Source organism: Telopea speciosissima, chromosome 1, assembly GCF_018873765.1.
Source record: "Telopea speciosissima isolate NSW1024214 ecotype Mountain lineage chromosome 1, Tspe_v1, whole genome shotgun sequence".
NCBI lineage: Eukaryota > Viridiplantae > Streptophyta > Magnoliopsida > Proteales > Proteaceae > Telopea > Telopea speciosissima.
Genome location: NC_057916.1, coordinates 78,800,287 through 78,824,635, shown reverse-complemented (window position 1 = coordinate 78,824,635; position 24,349 = coordinate 78,800,287). Strand labels below are relative to the sequence as shown.

At 40.7% G+C, this 24,349-nt stretch overlaps 1 protein-coding gene across 1 annotated transcript; it reads left to right on the top strand.

Moving 5' to 3' along the window:
- Nucleotides 1–1,575: 1,575 nt before the first annotated feature.
- On the top strand, nt 1,576–24,326 carry LOC122644010 (pentatricopeptide repeat-containing protein At1g08070, chloroplastic-like). Its single transcript, XM_043837606.1, has 3 exons — nt 1,576–1,745; nt 5,839–5,845; nt 22,190–24,326. Exon 3 carries the CDS (start codon nt 22,232–22,234, stop codon nt 24,299–24,301), a length of 2,070 nt encoding a protein of 689 aa, XP_043693541.1. The 5' UTR covers nt 1,576–1,745; nt 5,839–5,845; nt 22,190–22,231; the 3' UTR covers nt 24,302–24,326.
- Nucleotides 24,327–24,349: the final 23 nt, after the last annotated feature.

Here is a 24,349-nt window from a genome sequence, read left to right as displayed (position 1 = left end):
CTTGGGCACTGAGTTCTCTGGAGTGCACAGAGAACATTTGGCCTCTTTTTAATAATAAAAATTCGTCTTCATTTTGGTCGTTGCAATCCCTTCCAGTTCCCTACCCGGCCTAGTGCCCCTAACAAGGAGGCAATGACCACCCTACCCTTGCCCAAATACTCTGCCCAGGTGGGGTACACTCCCCTTATTAGAGGCATTGGGGAATTAGGCCAGGCAGGGAACTGGGGGAGATTATTTTTCTATTCTTTTTTTATCGGTAATATTTTCCCATTCTTTCATGCGGCAGAAATCAATGGAGGGTGACAAATCTAATTATAACTAATATGGTTACAATTAGATTTTCGGGGACTAGGGTTCCCACTACGCAAACGTGGGGTATATGTGCCTCATATCAATGGTAATATAGAGGGATCAGGATTCTCTCCAATGAGGGCATCACCAAACGAGCATCCAATAGCTGGGCTGGTTGGGTGCACTGATTGGGCGCCCACCAGGATTGGCAAGTCAACCCAGTCATTGGATGCCTCATTGGGCACTCATTGGGCAATCTCCCCCATTAGAGAGGATCCAAATCCGGTGTAGAGAGCAATATCATTCACATGGGTCCCATTACCAGAGTCGAAGAGAGAAAATAATAAAGAAGAGCCTCTCGTGTGAAGGTTAAGTAGACAAGTAGTTTGATCTTTCATTGGACGTTCTGATGTATTGGAAAATATCCCGGGTGTAGGGAGTAATTCAGCATAAGCAGTACCGAAGGATCGTATAGGGTTGAGTTTTAAGCCGCATTTAAGGAGGAATACCTTCACCTATGGCCATCATTTCAGTGGGATAGGTGTGTGGAAATAGCTAGTGAAGGGTGGTCCGGACCTTCAACTAGAAAGGGAGTTATGATGATGGTAGAATTTTGGGTAAACCCTCCATGGTTGAAGAAAACATTTTCCCAATCTTGGGTCCTAGGCGTCACTATGTCTAGTGAAGTATAATGTTTCACTATTTGCCACTTGAGAGTACATGGGTGTACATGTGATAGAAGACCCCACATGTATTTCAATGGCTAAATTTTAATCCAAAATAAGCAAGGAAAGTTTTTCATACTCAAATTCAAAGATTTAATAAAATTACCAAAATATCATCAAATGGAGGCGTATATAAAATGTAAAATGACATCTTTTGTAATTTTTGCTACTTACTTTATTCATTTTAAGCTGAAATTGTACCAATGAGATGCTTGCCTATTTCTCTGCGACATGGATTATTAACCCATGTACTCCCATGTGGCAAATAGTACTAAAACGTACATTATACTTCACTAGGCATGGTGATAGGTAAGAAAGTCCACCTTATATATAGAAAGATTAAAGGAGATGCACTCACCAGGTAAAATGTCTATTACTTCATGTAGATAAATATGCTAATCCTTCTCTTGGACATTTTTTGTGTAATCCATTTTTAAAGGGTTAATATGTCTGTATCCAAACAGCCTGCCAAAAGACAAGTCTTTAGGTGTAGTAACAAGTCAAATGAAGTTCTCAAAGCTAAAATGTAAAATAAGAAACAAAAGCATGCTACAAGAGTTTATTAGTTCAAGTTCAGATTCTTTTCCTTGCTTCTAACAGTTTTCACAAATTTTTATCTTGTCAGCAATTTTTTTTTTAAACAGATGCAGGTTTTAAGAGATTCAATCATTCTGTAAAGAAAGTAGGGAAGGACTAAGACCTTCATCTGAATTACTCCACCCATTAATAAGATTTATATTGAAACCATTTGCAATAACTAGAAATCCAAGTTAGAACTCTTAATATACTCCTAAATTGAGAAACAAAGCTTCTCACATATGCTTGTTGCCTCACAAGTTCTTTGCCTGCAGGTTTCAGAAACCACCCTTGAGACCTCTCTCTTCCTTTCTCAGTTCCCATGTCCAGTAATGAATACAAGGCTAAGTAATTCTGGATAAGCTAGTTTTTCCGAATATACAGCTCAGCTCAGCTCAGCTCAGCTCAACTGAGATAAGCTTTTTAATTACAGTGGTTGAAATTTTCAAACAAATAGATACAGGAGAGAGAACTTTAGAACAGTTCTCTCTTTAACAGGAAGGATATAGCTCCACTGTGCTGCAGGTTCTCCGAAAATCTTTCCATCAATGGATTACATAGAACAGAATCATTTCAACCTGAACACCCTTTTGAGTTATCCACCACCCAAACTAAAATAAGGATGCCTACTACAATATTTAAGCAAAAACAAGTCATCCCATTAGACATCTCATTCCTTGCCCCTTTTTTTTCATACATAGCCTTCAAAATAAACAACATAAATTGTTACCTACAAGACTACAGCACTCCCCTGTTTTTTCAAAAGAATAATATTACAGAGATGCCTCAATTCTAACCAACATCTCCCTGTTCCTCTATTTTGATGCTTCGGTGTACTGCATGCTTCAAGATAATCACTTATGATACGGATATCTAGAAGTACTTAAGAAGCTATAACAAGAATCCGGCTCTGCAGATACAAGGTCCTGGTTTCCATCCTAGCTTACCTAATAGAAGAAAATCTTTCACATAACATCTTCAGACATGGGATTCCCGATATATACTTATTCTATTGGCTCAACCATATTCTAGAACTTAATCACCCAACCTCCAATTCTCCTCTTCTGGCTCTTCTTGCAAAGCACAAGGATGGAAGGATTCTCTGTATTTCTTCAGAAGACTTCCAGACTATGCCAATCCTCATGATCAAAAGCTTTTCAGAAAATCAGGTGCTACATCAAATTTTCTAATCTCATTTTTGGTTCTTGGATTTCTTCCACCAGCCACACGATTCCTATTTGAGCTTAACTTGCTGCAATCACATTTTCTTAGTGCTAGCCCAGAAACCAAGCTTGCTCTGATCCAGATTGTGCAAACAGCAAATGCAAATGGAAGTAACTGAAAATAAACTCTTGAAAACTAGTCACCTATTCCAATTAGAGCTGCAAGAGAAGAATTCCCAGAAGAGGTAATTTGAAGCAATTAATGGATGCTGCTCTCCATTTTTTCATTCAGTACATGAAGAGAACTACTGGAAATATCTTCCCAGTTCCCTCTTGAGACATTAACTCCCTTTAGCGAACTTCCTAATTTTTCAATATTCTCAGAGAAATTACCCTAGGCGGATTGTTAAAAACTAACAATGCTAGGCTAACTAAAATGCCACCAAACATTAATGTCCCCCTCGTAAATATGAGCAGCATTACTTCAGTTCCGACATATTAAACTAAAATTCCTTCATTTCCCCTATGAAACTAAAAGGATTAAGACACCCTGAAATCTCATTTTATTTTCAAGCATTGCATTAGAAGAAAAAAAAAAACAGCAGACTTTTGATGCTAATAAATATCGGAATATCTCATAATATGAGAAGAAATATATACTTGAAAAGATGCAAGTAACCAAATGATACAGGAATCTGAAACAACTTATATGTACAATAACATGTTGGGTCCAGTATAACAGGTTCACCATTAATTCTTGTCGGAGTAGATATTCTCACTCCATAAGTCACACCATTTAGCAAGTATGGTTCAATTACAACATCTTTGAACAACTGTTCCATTTTCTTCATCAGCCTTTGGCCTGTTAAATAAGAAGTCTGAAGGTAAAGCAAAAGAAGATCATCTTGGAGAAAACAGATTTCCAAACAAGTCCTTAACTTTGAAGGAGCAAATTTACCCCATTTGAGGCACTCCCAAAGTGTGGAGTTCTTAAAAAGAAGAGCAAATTATGATTTATTTTAACAATAAATCTCCAATTTAATGTTACTTTACCTGTTTACTGCTGTCTACATGTTAACAACAACGACTATCAGATCAATCCAATATTTGAGTTAAAAGTTATGGCTTGATCTTTAAATATAGTTCGCGAGCTTCAGGAAACTGTTTCTACACATACATCAGATTCAATCTCATTTTTGTAACTCGTGCACTCAACTTGAGTTGAAAATGAAAACATGAATATTGTAGCCCTTCAAGTCAGCTTTAAAGTCTGTGAAAGAATCAAGTCAATCGGAGTTCAGGAAAGAAATTTATGTCCATTCAAGTGAGCAAAGGTTGCAGTGCCGACCTGAGTTGGCAGCATACCAGATGGTAGCCGGTCGATGGTGGCAGCATGCATTGAAGCATCTGGCCTGCGTTGGCAGCATGCTAGAATGCTAGATGGTAGTCAGTCAATGGTGGCATAATGCATTGAAGCATCCGACCTGAACTGGGGGCCGGGCATACTGGAAGGTAGCCCGCTGATGTTGGCAGTATGCAGCAAGCTCATGCTGGTACAATGGCAGTGGAACTGGTCCTCTGGTAGCAGTGCAAAAAGCGTGAATGCTGGTTGTTTTAGGGCCAATCTCTTGGGGGTCTTTTAAATAACCTATGGCTTCATGAGAGAAGTAGAAAGATAAGATTTTGGGGAAAGAAAAAAAAAAAAGGTTTGAGAGTGGCTTGAGCAAGGAAGAGCTCCAAAGCAAGGAACCCTATAATCCACAATCTTCAATGTTCCATTAACGCTTTCAAGCATCCAAGTGAAGGATTAGTGATGTGCATTCAAGAAGACATTTAGGAGTTGTTGAAAAGAAAAGAAGAAGAAGAAGGACATAACAAACCTAGGGTTTGTGAGCAGCTTCAAAAATCTAAGAGCAACAATAATGTATATCAACACACTGTTGGTCAAACAACGGTCCAGGGATCAAACCATGGTTCCCTAGGGAGACCAAGATATTTATCCTCGGGGTTTTGCACGCCCTGGGTTAGCCCATGGTGTCCCATGGGTGCCCCATTTAATTTTTAGGGCTTCCCATGGTCGCCCATGGGAATCCTAGTGCATCCATGTTAGGGTTTCTCCTTCCCTCATGTGTCCCATAAAATTTATTATCACTGTAGGGACGAAGAAACTCATCGCTAATCCATCACATGGCAAGGGGGATCCATCCCTAACTCGAATGCGTAGCGGAAAAGGTCAATTCGAGTTTCTTTCGCATCCCATAAATATTAATAATCAATAAACTGAAGGAATTAATGAAAAACTGCTAACCTGGTGAGCCTCAAGTGTTGCTCCTCCAATAGACAGTGGTTCTTCCTCCAGTGAGCACTCCAAGCAAACAGATATGAACCTCCAATGGTGCTACTTCTACACACCAATCCCAGATGCCCTCAAACTCCTCAGCATAGATCTAGGGTTTCACAAACCCTAATTCTCAAACACAGGTGAGAGAAGCAAGAAGAAGAAGAGAGATCACAAGAGGGAGAGAGAGAGAAACCAAAAATGTAGGAGAGAGAGTGTCTGCTCCAAAAACGTGGAGAGCTTCTTCTCCCTCCTGCGTGTTGGTCTCCTATTTATAATAATAGGGTTTAATTAAATCCTAGATAGATTTAATAGAGCTCTAGTGAGAGTCTGACTCTCTCTCTCTCAGTCTGGTAGTTCTATTTAAACTCAAAGTGCTACACAGGTGAAGAAGCAGAATCTAATAGGGAAAGTATTAATTAAATTCTTTATTTAATTATTAATGGATAATTACAATTAGCACCAAATCCATTAATTAAATAAAGAGCCAATTAAATTAGCAAATTCCAAATAACTCCCTATATGATAACAATTTATCATATACAACCCCCCCACTAATCAACACCATCATTATGGAATCTAGGGCATGTACACATGTACTGCCAAACCCCAATCCATAATATATGTCCATATAAGAGCGTCTGTGCATCTGATCGGGTCCCGCAAAACTCGATAAAATACTTTGTTCAAATAATTATTAGATTTTTGCAAAATCATTTCCAAAACGGCACTGGATCCAGATTCTGATCCGACCATGCACAGACAGTCTCTATCTTGGTGTTCCCCAATCGAGCAGTGGTGACCGTGTTGGATAACTCCTTCACTCACAAAGTGTTCACGCATTCCTAGAACACCTGCTTTGACTCGCTTGAGTCTCAGTCATTGATGAACCAAAGAATGCGATCACACTTTGCAGTGACAGGGTTCCCTTAGGTACAGGGTGTCGGTGACACATGTCTATCCCTTCCTACATCTAGCAGTAATACATGAGGGAATCGACAAAGTAGATTCTTCGCCAATGCACACATCAAACATTTGAGCACTCGCATTCGTACCCTGACATCACATGTCTAGGCATACCCAATGCGACGACCATATGATAAGGGTGCCCAGCCCAAACCCTAGTCATGACTACCATTTTAAGTATAACTTACGGACACATAATGCTCAAAAAGTTTATATAACATGTGACAATATTAAACTAAAATGTATACATGTTTAATACAAAGGTGAACCAGGTTGAACCGGATCGAACCGGGTTTGATGGACACACACTTGTCCAACAATCTCCCACTTGTACATCAAAGCCAATTCCCCATACATTTTAAACTCATGCCCTCCATGTGTTTCTCAAACACTCCTGGTGACAAACCCTTTGTCATGGCATCAGACACATTTTCAGTTGTGTCCACTTTGAAGATACTCACGTCGCCCTGCTGGATAATCTCTTTGATGAGGTGATACTTTCGTTGCACATGCTTGTTCCTCTGATGAGCGCTAGGCTCCTTAGCTTGTGCAATGGCCCCTCTATTGTCACATAACAGGAGAATGGGGCCCTTGACAAGATCAGGGACTACTCCAGAAATGTTAAGAACTTCCTAACCCAAACACCTTATTAGCCGCATCACATGATGCAAGGTGTTCATAAAAATAGGGATCGGCTATAGATTTCTATTTTGTACTCCTCTATACAATGCAACCTCCACTCATTAGACTCGTAACAACTCACAATACCTACTGCATAGCAAACGTCTGGCCTCGTACGCAACATAGTGTACATTAGACTTCCTATTGCTGAGGCATAGGGAATCCTCTTCATCTCTTCAATGTCCGTCTGAGACTGAGGACATTGAGATCTAGAAAGACTGACTCCATGCCTGAAGGGAACACTTCCCCTCTTGGAGTTCTCCATACTAAATCTGACCAGGACTTTGTCTATATAGGTAGCCTGTGACAAGCCTACCATCCTTTTCTGGCGATCTCTTACAAGTTTGATCCCAAGGATATAGCTACCTTCACCAAGGTATTTCATCGAAAATGTTGTGGATAACCACTGTTTTACTGATGAAAGGAATCCTACATCGTTACCAATCAGCAATATGTCATCTATGTATAAAACAAGAAAACATACTGCCCTCCCACTGATCTTCTTGTAAACGCATGGTTCATCCATGTTTTGATCAAAACCAAATGATTTGATTGATTGATCAAACCTGATGTTCTAGCTCCTGGAAGCCTGCTTCAACCCATAAATGGACCTCTGTAATTTGCACACCTTTCTTACTTCCTCCAAGGAAGAGAACCCCTCTGGCTGTTCCATGTAGATTTTCTCTTGAAGGAACCCATTTAGAAATGCAGTCTGCACATCCATCTGCCAGATCTCATAATCAAAGTGTGCTACAATAGCCAATAAAATCCTAATGGATTTCATCTTCGCTACTGGTGAAAAGGTTTCCTCATAGTCTATACCTTCTTTCTGGGTATAACCCTTTGCCACCAGTCTCGCTTTGAATCTCTCGACCTTTTCATCTACGCCCTTCTTCCTCTTGAAGATCCATTTACATCCAATTGGCTTGACGCCAAGTGGTGGATCAACTAGAGTCCAGACCTTGTTGGAATGCATCGAATCAATTTCAGAGCGCATTGCTTCCAGCCACCTAGTGGCATCAACATCCTTTAGAGCCTCAGAGTATGTCATCGGATCATCATCCGATTCAACCGATATCATGTGGAACTCTTTCACTATTTCCTCTTCGGTTAGAAGAGTTAGCCTGGTGGGTGGTCTAATAGTCCTCCCACTGCGTCGAGGTTCCTCAAGTGTTGGTATTTCAGCGGGTATGCCAGTTGGTCTCACTTCTGGAAGTGACGTTTCTGAGCCATCTGATAGCTCTTTTATGACTACTGGTTCAGACCTCTGGGTCATCATTTCTTCCTCCAAAAATGTGACATGTTTGCTTACAATGACCTTTTGGTCAACTGGGTTATAGAAATAATAGTCTATCGTGCCTTTGGGGTAGCCTAAGAAATAGCATCTCGAAGTCCTGGATTCCAACTTGTCTGTCTGTTGCTTTCACACATGTGTTATGCAACCCCATACCCTAAGGTGTTGAATACTGGGCTTTCGCCCTTTCCACAGCTCAAAGGGTGTCTTGGCTACAGACTTAGATGGAACCCTATTCAAGATATATATCGTCGTCTCTAAAGCGTACCCCCAGAAAGAAAGAGGCAGCTCACCATAAGTGAGCATCGTCCTGACCATATCCAATAGGGTCCGATTGCGTCGTTCAGATACACAATTTTATTGTGGTGTGCCTGGATTAGTTAGCTGACTAACTATCCCTTGGGATATGACATGTTCTTTAAACTCATCCGATAGATACTCTCCTCCACGATCTGATCGTAAGGACTTGACGCGTTTATCGAGCTATCTTTCGACCTCGGCTTGGAAGTCTTTGAATTTATCAAAGGCTTTCGATTTCCTACGCATCAAGTATATGTAACCATATCTAGAGTAATCATCGGTGAACGTTACTCATACCCATATCTTACTTGTATGTTTATGGGTCCACACACGTCAGTGTGTATCAACTCCAACAGATCTGTGGCTCTAGCACCTGTATTGCTAAAGGGTTTCTTGGTCATTTTACCTTGAAGGAATGACTCACAGGTGGGGAATGGTTCCACCTTCAAAATCTCTAAGGGCCTATCCCTCACCAATCTACTGATTCGGTCCACATTGATGTGACCCGATCTTAGATGCCACAGATATGTTGAGTTCACTGGAGCTACTTTCCACTTCAAATCAACATTTGAAATAACATTCGTTCTAATAGGGCAATTTAGAAAATACAAATCACTTTGCATATATCTGGATGCCACAAAGGAATTATTAAAACGAATAATCAATTTAGAATTAAAGGAAAAACTATATCCGTCCAAAATAAGTTTTGAAATTGAAATTATCTTCTTCTTGAAAGAGGGTACATAATAGCAATCCTTTAAAACTAAACTAGCAGAACTAAAATTTAAAATAAAAGTTCCCGTAGCCAACGCCATGGTCTCAGCTCCAGTGCCCATCCGAAGACGCACTTCATTTCTTTTCAGGTTCCTTGTCTCTTTGAACCCTTGCAAATCATTGCAAATGTGAACAGTGGATCCACTATCCACCAACCAAGAATTGGTCGGTTCAAACGATAAATTAGACTCATAAAGAACATGAACATCACATGTACCTTCTTTAGCAGCCTCTGTTTCATCCAGCTTCTTGTCTTTCAAAGTTGCCAGGTAAGCACGATAGTTTCTTTTCCAGTGACCCTCTTTCTTGTAATAGAAGCACTTGTCTTTGCCTTTATTGCTAGACTTCCAACACTTGGCTTTCAGTGTCTTACCCTTACTTCCATTTTTCTTCTTCTTCCCATTTGAAGAAGGTTTTGCCTCAGTTGCATTGACCTCAGCCTTGTCCTTTTTCAAGGACGCTTCAGCCTCTACCAATGCATTAGCAAGCTCGGTGAGCTCCATCTCCTTCTCGGACATCTTGTAGGACATCCTAAAAGCTGCGTAGGCAGAAGTGAGTGACGCTAAGATCACATCAGTCTTGTATCGCAAGCTGAAATCAATCCCCATGGATTCCAGTTTTTCAAACAAATTGATCATTTTCATTACATGATCCATCACTGGAGTCCCCTGAGACATCTTGGAGTTATGAATTTGACTCACCGCATCAGAATGTGCGTGTGTCAACTGCCTGTTGAACAATTCAGCAAGCTTATCCATTTTTCCCCCAGCAGTGCGTATATCCTTGACCGAGTCTACAACTGACTTTTCCAACAATCCAAGGATATAGAGTGATGCCTTGGAATCCCTCATGAGGAACTCCTGCATCTCTTCATTTGCCTCAAAATCGTTCGGGTCGGGTTGAGGAGGAACTTGTTCATCTAGAACTGTGTACAGTCCTTCAGCAGTCAGGAGCAACTTAATGCTCCGGTACCAATCGACATAGTTTGTATCATTAAGTATGTATTCGCTAATGAGTGTTAACAGGTTGGAATTAACGGCAGCCATCGTATATTAATCTACACATGCACAAGTAAATAACCACATGCTAATTAATGACCATTGAAAATAATAAATTGAGCACACATATCAATGGGCTTTCATGATTTGGGTTTCCCTCATAACCCAAAAGATGAATTGGATACTTACAACTCTTGCATGCATAACTTACCCTGTCAGGAGTCATTATACATACTGTGGTAGTGTGGACTAAGCTGTCTGCCTCATGGGCTTCCAATATTTTTGGCCACCTGGTTGTTATGTCCAGATCATGTCGGCTGACATACACCCAAGTCATGTACTTACCTATTACATTAGTTAGAATCATGGAATCATGAAAGATGACCCACTGTCGCAGTGCCCTCTCACTATCCATACCCTAACGTATCTAGATAGAGGTAAATATAGAAAAATGTGACAGCAGTCTTAGCAATGTCCTATCGGCGTATGCGGGGCATATCACACAATCTCTACATTTATCTTCAATAGGAGGCCATGGACATGTCTACCGTTTAAGACTAGTCCATATCATACATGTATTATGATTAAAGAGGGATTAAGCAACTCTCACATACATGGATAGATTTAAACAATATTAATTAAAAGTGATTATGGGATGACGGTATTTTTATTAGAAACAATTAAAGAACCCTCTCAATAAAAATAAAACTAATAATTTTAGGTGCATTTATCATGCCATGGATGCCACACCTCGATCATCTCTTCCACCCGATCACGTCTTCAAAGTAAGTGACTTGCATCTCCATAAGCTTTAAGCGCCACATGTGGATCATCATCAACATGCCTTGGGAGTCCTAGCTCCTCTAAAATTACAATGGAAACCTAAGAAAAATTCTATACACTTTCCTTTCCAAAATAATAAAGAAACCCTGCATGGAGAAACCAACCCACCATTTGGGCTGCCCATGGGGTGGAGTACATTTGTTTATAAAAAAGATAGGAGGAGAGAGAGAAAGAGAGAGAAGCATCACATCCACCCATCACCCCATGTATCACATATATAAACAATCCATCCATTTATTAGAATGGCATTCCCATAATCACAACATAATATAATTTCATGCATGGGCATTAAAGCAAGTGAACCAAAAATTAAAACATGGATTCCTTCAATTATTGAACCACCACATCGCATATGATAACATGTATCTAAGCCCATAAAATTAAAATCGCATTTTAATTGCAAGTGGGTAAAGAGGGAATCTCTTCACCCATCATCATCCTCCAAAAACAAAACAAAATAATAAAATTCTGTTTTGAAAAATAATTCCTTTTTTTTTTTTAATTAAATTGGAGGGAAAACAAAGGGGTGCAGGCAGCCCACACACGTAGGCTGCAGGCACTCCCTACGCATCCCATGGGCCCAAAGCCCACGGGCAGCAGCCCAAGGCCGCAGCCCACAGGCTTGCTTCCCACAGGCAGCAGCCCACGGACAGCAGCCTGCAGGCTGCGCACATAGGCAAGAACAAGGGGAGGGCGTGCGCAGAGGCTTGGCAATGTGCGCCCCCCCCCCCCCCCACTTAAAATCATGATAAAAATATTTAAATAAAAATTAATGATCATGACATGCATGGATACATGCCCCATTTAATTTTTAGGGCTTCCCATGGTCGCCAATGGGAATCTTGGTGCATCCTTGTTAGGGTTTCTCCTTCCCTCATGTGTCCCATAAAATTTATTATCACAGTAGGGACGAAGAAACTCATCCCTAGTCCATCACATGGTAAGGGGGATCCATCCCTAACTCGAATGTGCAGCGGAAAAGGTCAATTCGAGTTTCTTTCGCATCCCATAAATAGTAATAACCAATAAACTAAAGGAATTAATGAAGAACTGCTAACCTGGTGAGCCTCAAGTGTTGCTCCTCCAATAGACAGTGGTTCTTCCTCCAGTGAGCGCTCCAAGCAAACAGATCTGAACCTCCAATGGTGCTACCAAGGTTCTACACGCCAATCCCAGATGCCCTCAAACTCCTCAACATAGATCTAGGGTTTCACAAACCCTAATTCTCAAACACAGGTGAGAGAAGCAAGAAGAAGAAGAGAGATCACAAGAGGGAGAGAAAGAAACCAAAAATATAGGAGAGAGAGTGTCTACTCCAAAAACGTGGAGAGCTTCTTCTCTCCTATTTATAATAATAAGATTTAATTAAATCCTAGATAGATTTAATAGAGCCCTAGTGAGAGTCTGACTTTCTCTCTCTCAGTCTGGCAGTTCTGTTTAAACTCAAAGTGCTACACAGGTGAAGAAGCAGAATCTAATAGGAAAAGTATTAATTAAATTCTTTATTTAATTATTAATGGATAATTACAATTAGCACCAAATCCATTAATTAAATAAAGAGCCAATTAAATTAGCAAATTCTAAATAACTCCCTATATGATAACAATTTATCATATTCAACCCCCCCCCCACTAATCAACACCATCATTATGGAATCTAGGGCATGTACACATGTACTGTCGAATCCCAATCCATAGTACATGTCCATATAAGAGCGGTTGTGCATCTGATCGGGTCCAGCAAAACTCGATAAAATACTTTGTTCAAATAATTATAAATAATGTATCATTTTATGTAAAATAGATTTTTGCAAAACCATTTCCAAAACGGCACTGGATCCAGATTCTGATCCGACCATGCACAGACAGTCTCTATCTTGGTGTTCCCCAATCAGGCAGTGGTGACCATGTTGGATAACTCCTTCACTCACAAAGTGTTCACGCATTCCCAGAACATCGGCTTTGACTCGCTTGAGTCTCAGTCATTGATGAACCAAAGAATATGATCACACTTTACAGTGACAGGGTTCCTTTAGGTACAGGGTGTCGGTGACACATGTTGATCCCTTCCTACATCTGGCAATAATACATGAGGGAATCGACAAAGTAGATTCTTCGCCAATGCACACATCAAACATGTGAGCACTCACATTCGTACCCTGACATCACATGTCTATGCATACCCAATGCGACGACCATATGATAAGGGTGCCCAGCCCAAACCCTAGTCGTGACTACCATTTTAAGTATAACTTACGGACATATAATGCTCAAAAAGTTTATATCGCATGTGACAATATTAAACTAAAATGTATAAATGTTCAATACAAAGGTGAACCGGGTTGAACCGAATCGAACCGGGTTTGATGGACACACACTTGTCCAACACACACACCAACACCCATCGCACGTGTAGGCCCACGCAGACACAGCTCTGTGCATGATACCATCACATGACACTAAGGGGGCACAAAGCATACAGGCACAATTGTAAGAAATTTCCAATAATTGTGGGCTTAATCAATTACTTGGACCGGTCAATTGATGGGGATCCTAATACTGGAGCTGGTTCAAGCATGTCACTCGGTTCTAATTGGGATGGGCCAGCCCTAGCCCATTGTGGAAGTGGGTTAGGGTTTTGGGATAGTATTTTTATAAATACTAATAAGGAGGGTCCCTGTAGTCACATTACTTCACTTCCCTATTTCTCCCACAAGAAAAGGGTGTTCACAGTAAGAACGGGAGACTGCAGAAGATCCCTTCAAGTTTCTAAGGCTGCAAATTAGAGGAGGAGATCTCATTTGGATATTCTATTACTATTCTTCGTCAACATACGAAGGTGAAAGGTACAATCCCTGCCTTCTATTTCCATTACTGTTGTGTTCTAAGATTTCATATGGGCATGATAGTGATAGGGTTTATCATTGTATATCTATAAACTAACAGTGGTATCTTTGTGCAATTAATTTAAAAGTTTAAAAGATGATTTCATCTTTTATTTGGCCGGTAGAAGAAGGGTTTAAATGTTTATAATAAAAAAAAAAAACCCGCAAAACAAATGACCAAAATAGGGTAGATTTTCAGCCGATCAGGGGAACGCTCTCAGGCGTTTGAAGGTCGATAGTGTCGTCAGAGTCCGGCAAACACTTCTATGGTGATGGCCTTCCCAGCAGTGGACTGTATCCTAGTTGTTGTTTTGCCTTGATTTTAAGTTTTTTTTTTTTTTTATAAAAAAAAAGGAGTTATTTGTTACGGGTTTTCAACAAAGTAATAAGGATTTTTCGGGGAGTGCTGGCGGTTGCCACAGCAAACTGGGTGCACTTCAAGATTGGTTGCGGCAACTAGCGGATTTGGTTGTTCATTTTTGAAAACCACAGAATCGTGCGCTCATAGGTGTTGAGTAGTTTGGAGAAGAAGAAGGAATATTCTTCTCGAATATTCTATATTCTTCTCGAATATTCCATATTCTAATTACTTTTGATTTCTAAACCAAACCAGAATAAAATAAGGAAGTTTTAAATATTTGGAAAACAGTTTCCAAAGTTTTCTTTTAAAAGTTAAAAGTAAAAGGTAAAGTGTAAAACTTTAAAAAAATAATAATAATAATAAATAAATAAATACTTAAATACCTTTAACTTGTGGGTCAAGATAACCCAAATAAATCTGATCTGACCCACCATCAATCGAGTCAACTCGACCCGGCTCGGTTTATTTTTTAACCAGGTTAGTTCTGTTAACCTGGTTCAATTCATTTTGAACCAGTCCGAACCAGAAACGGACCACAGTTTGACCAAGGAATAGTGCTATCATTCTTCAACTTTGACCGGCTCGTGTGAGCTCATGTCAAGTCCGTTTTGGCTGTTTCCGGACTCCGTGGCTTCGTTTTTTCGAGGCCTACATTGTGGTGTCTACTGTTGGTCAAAACAGTGACTTTAAGGACACATTTTTTGAGGTTTTGTATCCCTCCCTTTGTCGGGATATATTTGAATTAAATTTTTGAATTTTGGCATTATGCTTGTTATTTAAGGAAGCCTAAACTTGTCAAAATTTCTATTTGTACATGACAACTACATTTACACTAATTATGTTGTTAGAAAGATGTAAATACACATTCTTACACTTTTTGGCTGCATGTTTTTCCTTATGAAAATTATAGAAAAATAAGATATTGACCACCAAAGTGGCACATCGAGTTTCTCTGCAATTCTGTCATGGCAGCAAAGTTGGTAGTATATGTCCAAAGGTGATGCTACCCAAGTTTAAAGAAAAGCATATATGCACATACACTCTTGGGAAGGAATGATAATTTAGGGATTCTATGTGCCCAAAGGTGATGGAATTCCTGAATTAACATTTCTTTCACGGTAAATGTGGTATTATGAGAGGACCAGTACATCTTATGCCCCAAAGGAAAAAGATGTAGGACGGTTGTGACTCTCATTTGGGTGATATTGCTAGTTTTTTATATTGTCTCTTATACTAGTTGATTTGATTATTTTGGTGTGTTTATAACATACCTTAGTTATGCTTCAAAGATTTAGTGTGTATATTTATCTGGCCTACACTGTCTTCAGGATGTCTATTCAGGGTAGTCTATTTTCTACTGTTCCTATCTTATCTAGAGATAATTATAAGAAATGGAAAGAAGACCTGGATGTAGCAGTGTGTCTGATGGAGTTGGACTTAGCTCTTAGAAAACCTAAGCCCATAGTTACAGCCACTAGCACGACTGAGGAGAAACAGAAATTAGAAAAATGGAAAACTGCTAACAGAAAGTGTCACCTTGATGAAAAGATCAATCCCTGAGAATATGAAGGCTAGTGTGGAAAAGATGAACACTGCAACTGAATATCTGGCTGCCATCAAAGAAGTTTTTGAGGTTTCCCAAAGTGTTGAGAAAGCGAAATTGATTAATCAAATCCTCTCAGCCAAGTTTGATGGTAATGGAAGTGTCAGGGAGCATATTCTGGAGATATCTTCCATGGCACAAAAGCTGAAAGATCTGGAGACCAACCTGGATGATGATTTTCTAGTCTCTCTTACACTGAAATCTCTCCCAGAGCAGTATGAGACTTTGAAGACCACCTATGCTGCCTTGAGGGTAAAATGGACCATGAAAGAATTGATCTCCATTTGCACACAAAAAGAGCAAAACAAGAAAAGTAAGAAGAAAATTGAGAGTGCAAATGTCACCACTTCTAAGGGTGGTGTTGGACCTTACAGGAACAAAAAGAGGTTTAGCAAGAAAGGCAGGTTTAGGCCATATGATAGGGCTAACAGGGATAGAGCACCTCAGCGGGATCAGTCTCAAGCAGGCAAGAAAGATATGGGCGGTCTGGAGTGTTTCTGGTGTCACAAGAAGGGGCATATAAAGAAGGACTGCAGGGCTAGGCAATCCTGGTGGGCAAAGAAGAAGGATTCTGGTACTCACTTATCCCTTGTTTGCTTTGAATCCTTCAATGTTAATGCCCCTATGGATTCATGGTGGATTGATTTTGGATCCTCTATTCATGTCACTCATTCCTTGCAGGGGTTCATCAGAAGGAGGACACCAAGTAAGGATGAAGTGGCGGTGTTCATCGAAAATGGAGTAGAGGTTGTTGTTGAAACCATTGGAGTAGTTAGAATTTTATTATCTGGTGGTTTATTTTTTGATTTAGAAGACATTGTGTATGTTCCCTCCATGAGGAGGAATTTGATTTCTGTTTCAAAACTTTCGAGAGTGGGATATTTTTTCAATTTTAATAAAGATGGCTTCAATTTATTACATAACTCTGTTGTGGTTGGCAATGGTAGTCTTGTTGATGGGCTTTACAAATTAAATTGTGATTCTCCAGTAGTTCTAAATGTTGGTTCCAAGCACTTTATGTTAGATGAGCGATGTTCCAAGTTGTGGCATAGGCGCCTGGGTCATATATCTGTGCAGAGGATGGATAGACTAGTCAGAGATAAGATTCTTAGACCTTTAGACTTCCATGATTTACATGATTGTGTGGATTATATGAAGGGGAAAATGACTAAAACAAGGAGGATGAAGGCAGCTCGTAGTAGTGATTTACTAGAGCTAATACATACAGATATTAGTGGCTCATTTCCTATTCCTTCACTGGGTGGTCAGCGATACTTCATTACCTTTATTGATGATTTCTCACATTATGGGTACCTCTATCTCATTTCTGAGAAGTCAAATTCTTTGGATGCCTTCATGATCTACAAAGCTGAAGTGGAAAATTTTCATTCAAGGAGAATTAAGACAGTGAGGTCTGACAGAGGAGGAGAGTATTATGGCAGGCATGGAGATTCTACCCAACTACTTGGTCCCTTTGCCAAGTACTTACAGGAGCAAGGCATTATTGCCCAGTATTCTATGCCAGGCACACCGCAGCAGAATGGAGTGGCAGAAAGAAAGAACCATACACTGAAAGACATGATGAGAAGTATGCTTAGTAACACCAGTCTTCCAGAGTCCCTTTGGGGGGAAGCAATCAAGACAGTTGTATATATTCTAAACAGAGTGCCTAGTAAATCAATTCCAAAGATGCCTTTTAAACTTTGGACTGGAAGAAAGCCTAGTCTCAATCACTTGCATGTCTGGGGTTGTAGAGCTGAAGCGAGGTTATTTAATCCACATGAAAGGGTATTGGACTCTAGGGCGGTCAGTTGCTTCTTTGTGGGATATCCTGAGAGGTCCAAGGGTTACAGATTCTACTGCCCTAATTCGGTTAATAGGATTGTGGAAACCAGTCATGCCAAGTTCATTGAGGATGGTGGTGGATTTCCTAAGCCAAGGAATCTTATTTTTTATGAAAAGGACACCGTTGCTTTTGATGTCGTACCTAGTACCAATCTCCAACTTCCTATTATTATTGATCAAGCTGCACCTGAACCTGCTGGAGAGGTGATGGTTGAGTCAATGGCACCTGTTGAACCAGTGGTAGCAACTGATCCCATTGATCCCATTCAGCCAGAGGAGGTTTTGAGAAGGTCTGCTAGACCTCATAGATCTGCTATTGGATCCGACTACATGTTGTACCTGACAGAGGGTGATTTTGACATTGGACAAGAAGAGGATCCGACTAGTTATAAGCAAGCTGTCAGTAGTGCAAATTCTCAGAAGTGATTGGAGGCTATGCAGGATGAGTTGTTGTCTATGGATAACAATAAGGTTTGTGAATTAGTTGATCTTCCATAAGGTTGTGCACCTATAGGCTCCAAATGGGTGTACAAAACTAAGACTGATTCTCATGGTAGAGTTGAGCACTACAAGGCCAGGTTGGTAGCAAAAGGATTCACACAGAAGGAAGGTGTGGACTTTCATGAGACCTTTTCCCCAGTGTCAACAAAAGATTCTTTCAGGATTATCATGGCACTTGTAGCTCATTATGACCTAGAGTTACACCAGATGGATGTTAAAACGGCATTTCTGAATGGAGATCTTGCAGAGGATGTTTACATCGTTTAACCAGAAGGTTTTGAGATTGCAGGGAATGAGAAGAAAGTTTGCAAGCTGAAGAAGTCTCTATATGGTTTAAAACAAGCCTCAAGATAGTGGTACTTCAAATTTCATGAGGACCCTCCTTTGGATTTTCTGAAAATCCTGTAGATCATTGTATCTACCTGAAAGTCAGTGGGAGTAAGCTCATCATTCTGGTGTTGTATGTTGATGATATCTTACTGGCATGTAGTGACATGGCATTGTTACTTGAGATGAAGAGTTTTCTTTCTCCGAGTTTTGAAATGAAGGACATGGGTGAGGCCAGTTTTGTCCTTGGAGTTGAGATCAAGCGCAACAGGAAGCGGGGATTTCTAGGGCTGTCTTAAAAGGCTTATATTGAGAGGGTTCTCAAAAGGTTTAATATGCCTACTTGTTCATCTTGTGATGTGCCAATCAGCAAGGGAGACAGACTGAACAAGCAACAGTGCCCTAGAAATGACATTGAGAGGAGTTCCATGGCTGACAAACCCTACGCTTCCGCAGTAGGGAGTCTGATGTATGCGCAGGTTTGTACTCGCCCAGATATAGTCTTTGCAGTCAATGTATTAGGGCGGTTCCAGTCCGGTCTTGGTTTAGCACATTGGACAATAGCAAAGAAGGTCATGAGGTACTTGCAGAAGACTAAGGATCATATGCTAGTCTATAGCAGGGGTGACACTGTAGAGGTTGTGGGGTTTTCTGATGCTGACTATGGAGGTTGCACTGATGACTTGAAATCTACTTCTAGTTACATCTTCAAGATGGCGGGTGGTGCCCTCTCTTGGAAGAGTGCCAAGCAATCCATCTTGGCATCCTCTACTATGCAGGCAGAGTTCATTGCTCTTTTCGAAGCTACAAAGCAAGTTATCTGGCTCAAGGGCTTCATCTCAGAGTTGAGGGTCGTAGATTCCATAGCTAGACCCACGGTATTGTGTTGTGACAACACCTCAGCAGTTTGCTTCTCCAAGAACAACAAGAAGTTTGCACGTTCCAAGCACATTGAGATAAAATATCTCATGGTGAGAGAAAAAAGTCAATGAGAGGCAGATTATTTGGAGCACATTGTGACTGACAACATGTTGGTAGATCCTTTGACAAAGGCATTGCTAGTGGGAGTGTTCAGAAAACATATTTCTTGTATGGGTGTTGTTGAGTCTTTTGACATGGTTGTCTAGTGGGAGTCCTGTATTAGTTTGCCCTTACTTTTGTCTTTTAGACGTCTATATGAACATGGTTATTTATTTTATATAGGTGTTATCTTGGTCATTTGCACATGTGTGACTTATTTTGATTCATTAATCTGATATATCAGTTATTGGTGGTTTGCCAAAGTTATAGGCGGTTTGCCAAAGTTATAGGTGGTTTGCCAAAGTTACAGGCGGTTTACCAAAGTTCGATATTAACCCAAGGTTATAGCGATTTGTCCAAGTAGTGGTTAATATCAAAGTATGTGCCTACAAGGTTGTTCAAGGCACTCTGATTTTATAATCAGATATAGGACCTAAATGAAGTTCCAGCTTCATAGTTACACATCTTAAAGCGGTTTATTTGACAAATATGCCATGTTCGTGTTGACAGAAAGTTGTGCACCGTATATTGAGGTATATCTTCTGCTGTTATTCAACATGGTATGTTGTTGAATAAATTAACATTGTGACATATAAAAGTAGAGGGATTCCATGGCCACATCAATTGATATGGTCTCAGTAATTAATCTAGCCCAAATGGGAGATTGTAAGAAATTTTCAATAATTATGGGCTTAATTAATTACTTGGACCAGTTAATTGATGGGGATCCTAATACTGGAGCTAGTTCAAGTATGTCATCCAGATCTAATTGGGATGGGCCAGCCCTAGCCCATTGTGGAAGTGGGTTAGGATTTTGTGACAGTATTTTTATAAATACTAATAAGGAGGGTCCCTGTAGTCACGTTACTTCACTTCCCTATTTCTCCCACAAGAAAAGGGTGTTCATAGTAAGAACGGGAGACTGCAGAAGATCCCTTCAAGTTAATTGGTCTAAGGCTGTAGATTAGAGGAGGAGATCTCATTTGGATATTCTATTATTATTCTTCGTCAACATACGAAGGTGAAAGGTACAATCCCTCCCCTTCTATTTCCATTATTGTTGTATTCTAAAATTTCATATGGGCATGATAGTGATAGGGTTTATCACTGTATATCTATGAACTAACAACAATAACATATAACACAAAACCCTCACACTTATCAGGGATCAAACACTCGACCTCCTAACTCTGATACCATGTTTACAACCGCTTATCCCAAAAGCTCAAGCTATTAAATAAAGGCCACAATAATGTATATCAAAAAACACTGAGACCACCCAAGGGGGAAACAACTTTGGTTGGAGATAACCTATCTTGTTGATAACATGTAGATGTATTAGTGCATAGTCAAAATGTATGATTAAAGGCCTAAACTAGTTTGAGCTAATAATTGGGACAATGTTATTGTCCATTTGCTTGGAATCATTGAGGCTATCTAGTGGATGCTCGGTAGAGGGGTTGGTGCTCCTTGGTAGTGTGTGCTACCTAAATTGAGGGTGGATGCTCCCTTGTAGTTGTGGCTCCTTTGTGGTGGGTGTCACAAAAAGTGGGGGTCGGTGCTCCCTGTGGTGGATACCGCTAAACGTTGTATTGTGCATTGTACTGCAGTAGAATTTTGGTTCTAGCCCAAGCTACCATTTTCATCGTGGATGTAAACACACTGTCGAACACATAAGCCTTGATCTTATGGTGTGTGCTATTGTGGGTTGCATTACTCTTGTGGCTGTCTGGATATTTGTGAAGTACTCTGTAGGGTGGAATGAATGTTGTGTGAACATTTGGAAGGCCTGGCCCCAATGGTTCTAAGTAAATGTGGTTGCGAGGTACATGTATATAAATGGATGTTTGTATGTGCCTATGTGCTTGAGTGGTTGTGACGCAAACGAGTGAGTTGAGGAAACGAATAAGTTGAACCAAGTTTTTGTGAGTTATTGATTCACCGCCTCTCCTCTCAGTGAGAGCCTGAATTCAACATACAAGCACACGCATGCAAGGATGCATAGGGGGAGAGAGAGAGAGAGAGAAGAATTTGAGGCCGATGCAATAAGATCATCTGGCAATGGTATTGTCCACATCAAAACCAAAGCCCTTAGTAGATTTCCTTGTTGTATTTTAGCAAACTTTCTTCTTAGAACTGACTCAGAAAAGATAGTCTATATAAATTAAATGGCTACCTATGTCAGGGAAAGGATAATTCAGTTGCATCACCTGATTGCCTCCGGAGGAACCAGATTTAATGAATTTCATATTCCATAATGAATTCCAACAATAGCTTTACATTAAAAGGTCAATCTGTAGAGGCTATATACTAGCACTAAAAGAAAAAAGAGGGTTGAGTTTCGTATCCGGCCACATAGCATATGCTTGCATCACCTTGTGCCTCTCTCACCCTGCGATAGTGGGCGGAAATGTCATTTCATAAGAGGGGCGAAGAGAGAGAGAGAGAGAGAGAGAGAGAGAGCTAGGCACGATGATCTCTTCTTCTTGTCTCTCTCTTCTGTCACAAGAGATCATTGCCTGAGCACATGGCCTCTGCACCAATGCGGGGTCAATAAGAGCATGCGCAAGGGCATCAATATGAATGGAATTTTTTATTTCACAAGCGAAGTGGTAATTTCACATGCTCCTGCGTCCGGGTGGAGGGGCCACTCAACCAGGCAAAGTTCATATTCCCAGTTTTTAGAGAAAGGCATCGAGTGCTCAGCTCAAGGTTGTGAATCAGTCAGCATTAATGGCGTGATGATCTCTTCTTCCTCAAAATGGATCAAGCATCTGTCTACGGACTGGCTTTGGCTCAGGAACCACTGTACCACCGTAAAGAAAACCAAACAAGCCCACGCATTTCTCCTCCGAAACCGTCTCTTCGACGAAAACCTGGCCGTCAGCAAGCTCATCTCCTTCCTCGCTATATCCGAATCGGGCAAACTCGACTACGCCCGGAAAATATTCACCCAGATTGAGAACCCAGATATGTTCATCTGGAACACCATGATCAGAGGCTACGCCAGAAGCATTAATCCTTCGGAGGCCATCTCCTTTTACTACCTTATGGTTCAGTCTGGTGTTGTAGCTGACAATTACACCTACCCTTTTGTGTTGACGGCCTGCGCCCGTTTGGCGGCCCCTGAATTGGGTAGAAGATTCCACTCTGAAACGGTGAAGATTGGACTAGAGTCGGACGTGTTTGTGCTCAATTCTCTGATACAAATGTATGCCAACTGTAGGTTCTTGGATGTTGCTCGAAGATTGTTTGATGGAAATCCTCTAAGAGATGTTGTGACGTGGAATGTCATGATCGGAGCATATATTGACCGCGGCATTTATGAGCAAGCCTTTAATTGGTTTGAAGAAATGAGACAATTAGATTATATTCAACCGGATTCTGTGACCTTGCTTCATTTGGTTTCGGCTTGTACCCAACTGGGCAACCTGGAGCAAGGAAGATTACTTCATTTCTACTCAAAAGAGCTTGCTCTGGATACAAACCTTCGACTATGTAATGCAATTCTCGATATGTATTGCAAATGCGGGGATTTGGAATCTGCAATGGAGGTCTTCGACAGTATGCCAGAGCGAGACCTTCTATCGTGGACTAGCTTGTTATCAGGACTGACTAACTCTGGTCATTTCATTGAGGCCTTGCATTTCTTTGGGCAGATGCAGTCTGTGAATATCAGGCCAGATGAGATCACTCTTGTAACCGTGCTCTCAGCTTGTGCTCAGACAGGGGCCTTGGATCAAGGAAAGTATATTCATCTCTTGATTGATCGATACAAGGTGAACCGCGATATCATCCTTGAGACAGCTCTGGTCGATATGTATGCCAAATGCGGGAACATTAATTTTTCTCTGCAAGTCTTCAACAAGATGAGAGTGAAGAATGTCTTCACATGGAACACTATGATTGGAGGGCTAGCAATGCATGGTCATGGCCAACAGGCAATGGCGCTTTTTGAGCGAATGAAGCAGGAAGGATCAATGCCCGACGACGTAACATTCATTGCCTTCTTGTGTGCATGCAGCCATGCGGGGTTGGTCAAGGAGGGTATCGAAGTTTTCAAATTAATGCAAGAGGTTTACCTAATTAAACCGAGGATGGAACATTATGGTTGTATGGTTGATTTGCTATGCAGAGCTAGGCTGGTGGACGATGCATTGGCCTTCATAGAGAATATGCCCATCAAGGCTAATGCAGTCTTGTGGGCTACTCTTCTTGGAGCTTGTAGGATCGGTGGACATCCTGAGCTTGCAGAGAAGGTGGGTAAACGTGTAATTGAATTGGAACCTGATTCTGATGGCCGCTACGTGCAATTATCAAATCTCTATGCCGGAATCCATCGTTGGGATGAAGCCATGAAAATTAGGAACCAAATGACACTTAAGAAAATAGAGAAAACCCCAGGATACAGTTGGATTGAGTTGAATGGAATGATTCATCAGTTCATTGCAGGTGATAGAGCACACACTCAAACAGAAGAGATCTATATGATGGTGGAAGAAATGTATCAACGGGTCAAATTGGCTGGAGGTCATATAACTGGTACTACCCAGGTCTTGTTTGATATAGATGAGGAAGAGAAAGAACATTCTTTGTTCTTGCATAGTGAGAAGTTGGCCATAGCTTTTGGCTTGATGAGCACTGCCCCTGGTTCACCCATTCGGATTGTCAAAAACCTCAGGGTCTGCAATGACTGCCATTCTTTTGTTAAAGTTATCTCTAAGGTATTCAATAGAGAGATAATTGCAAGGGATAGAAACCGCTTTCACCATTTCAGGGAAGGAAAATGTTCATGCATGGACTTCTGGTAATAATAGTTGAAATTTATATCCCAAAGGACACTTCTTACTATTGGGTTG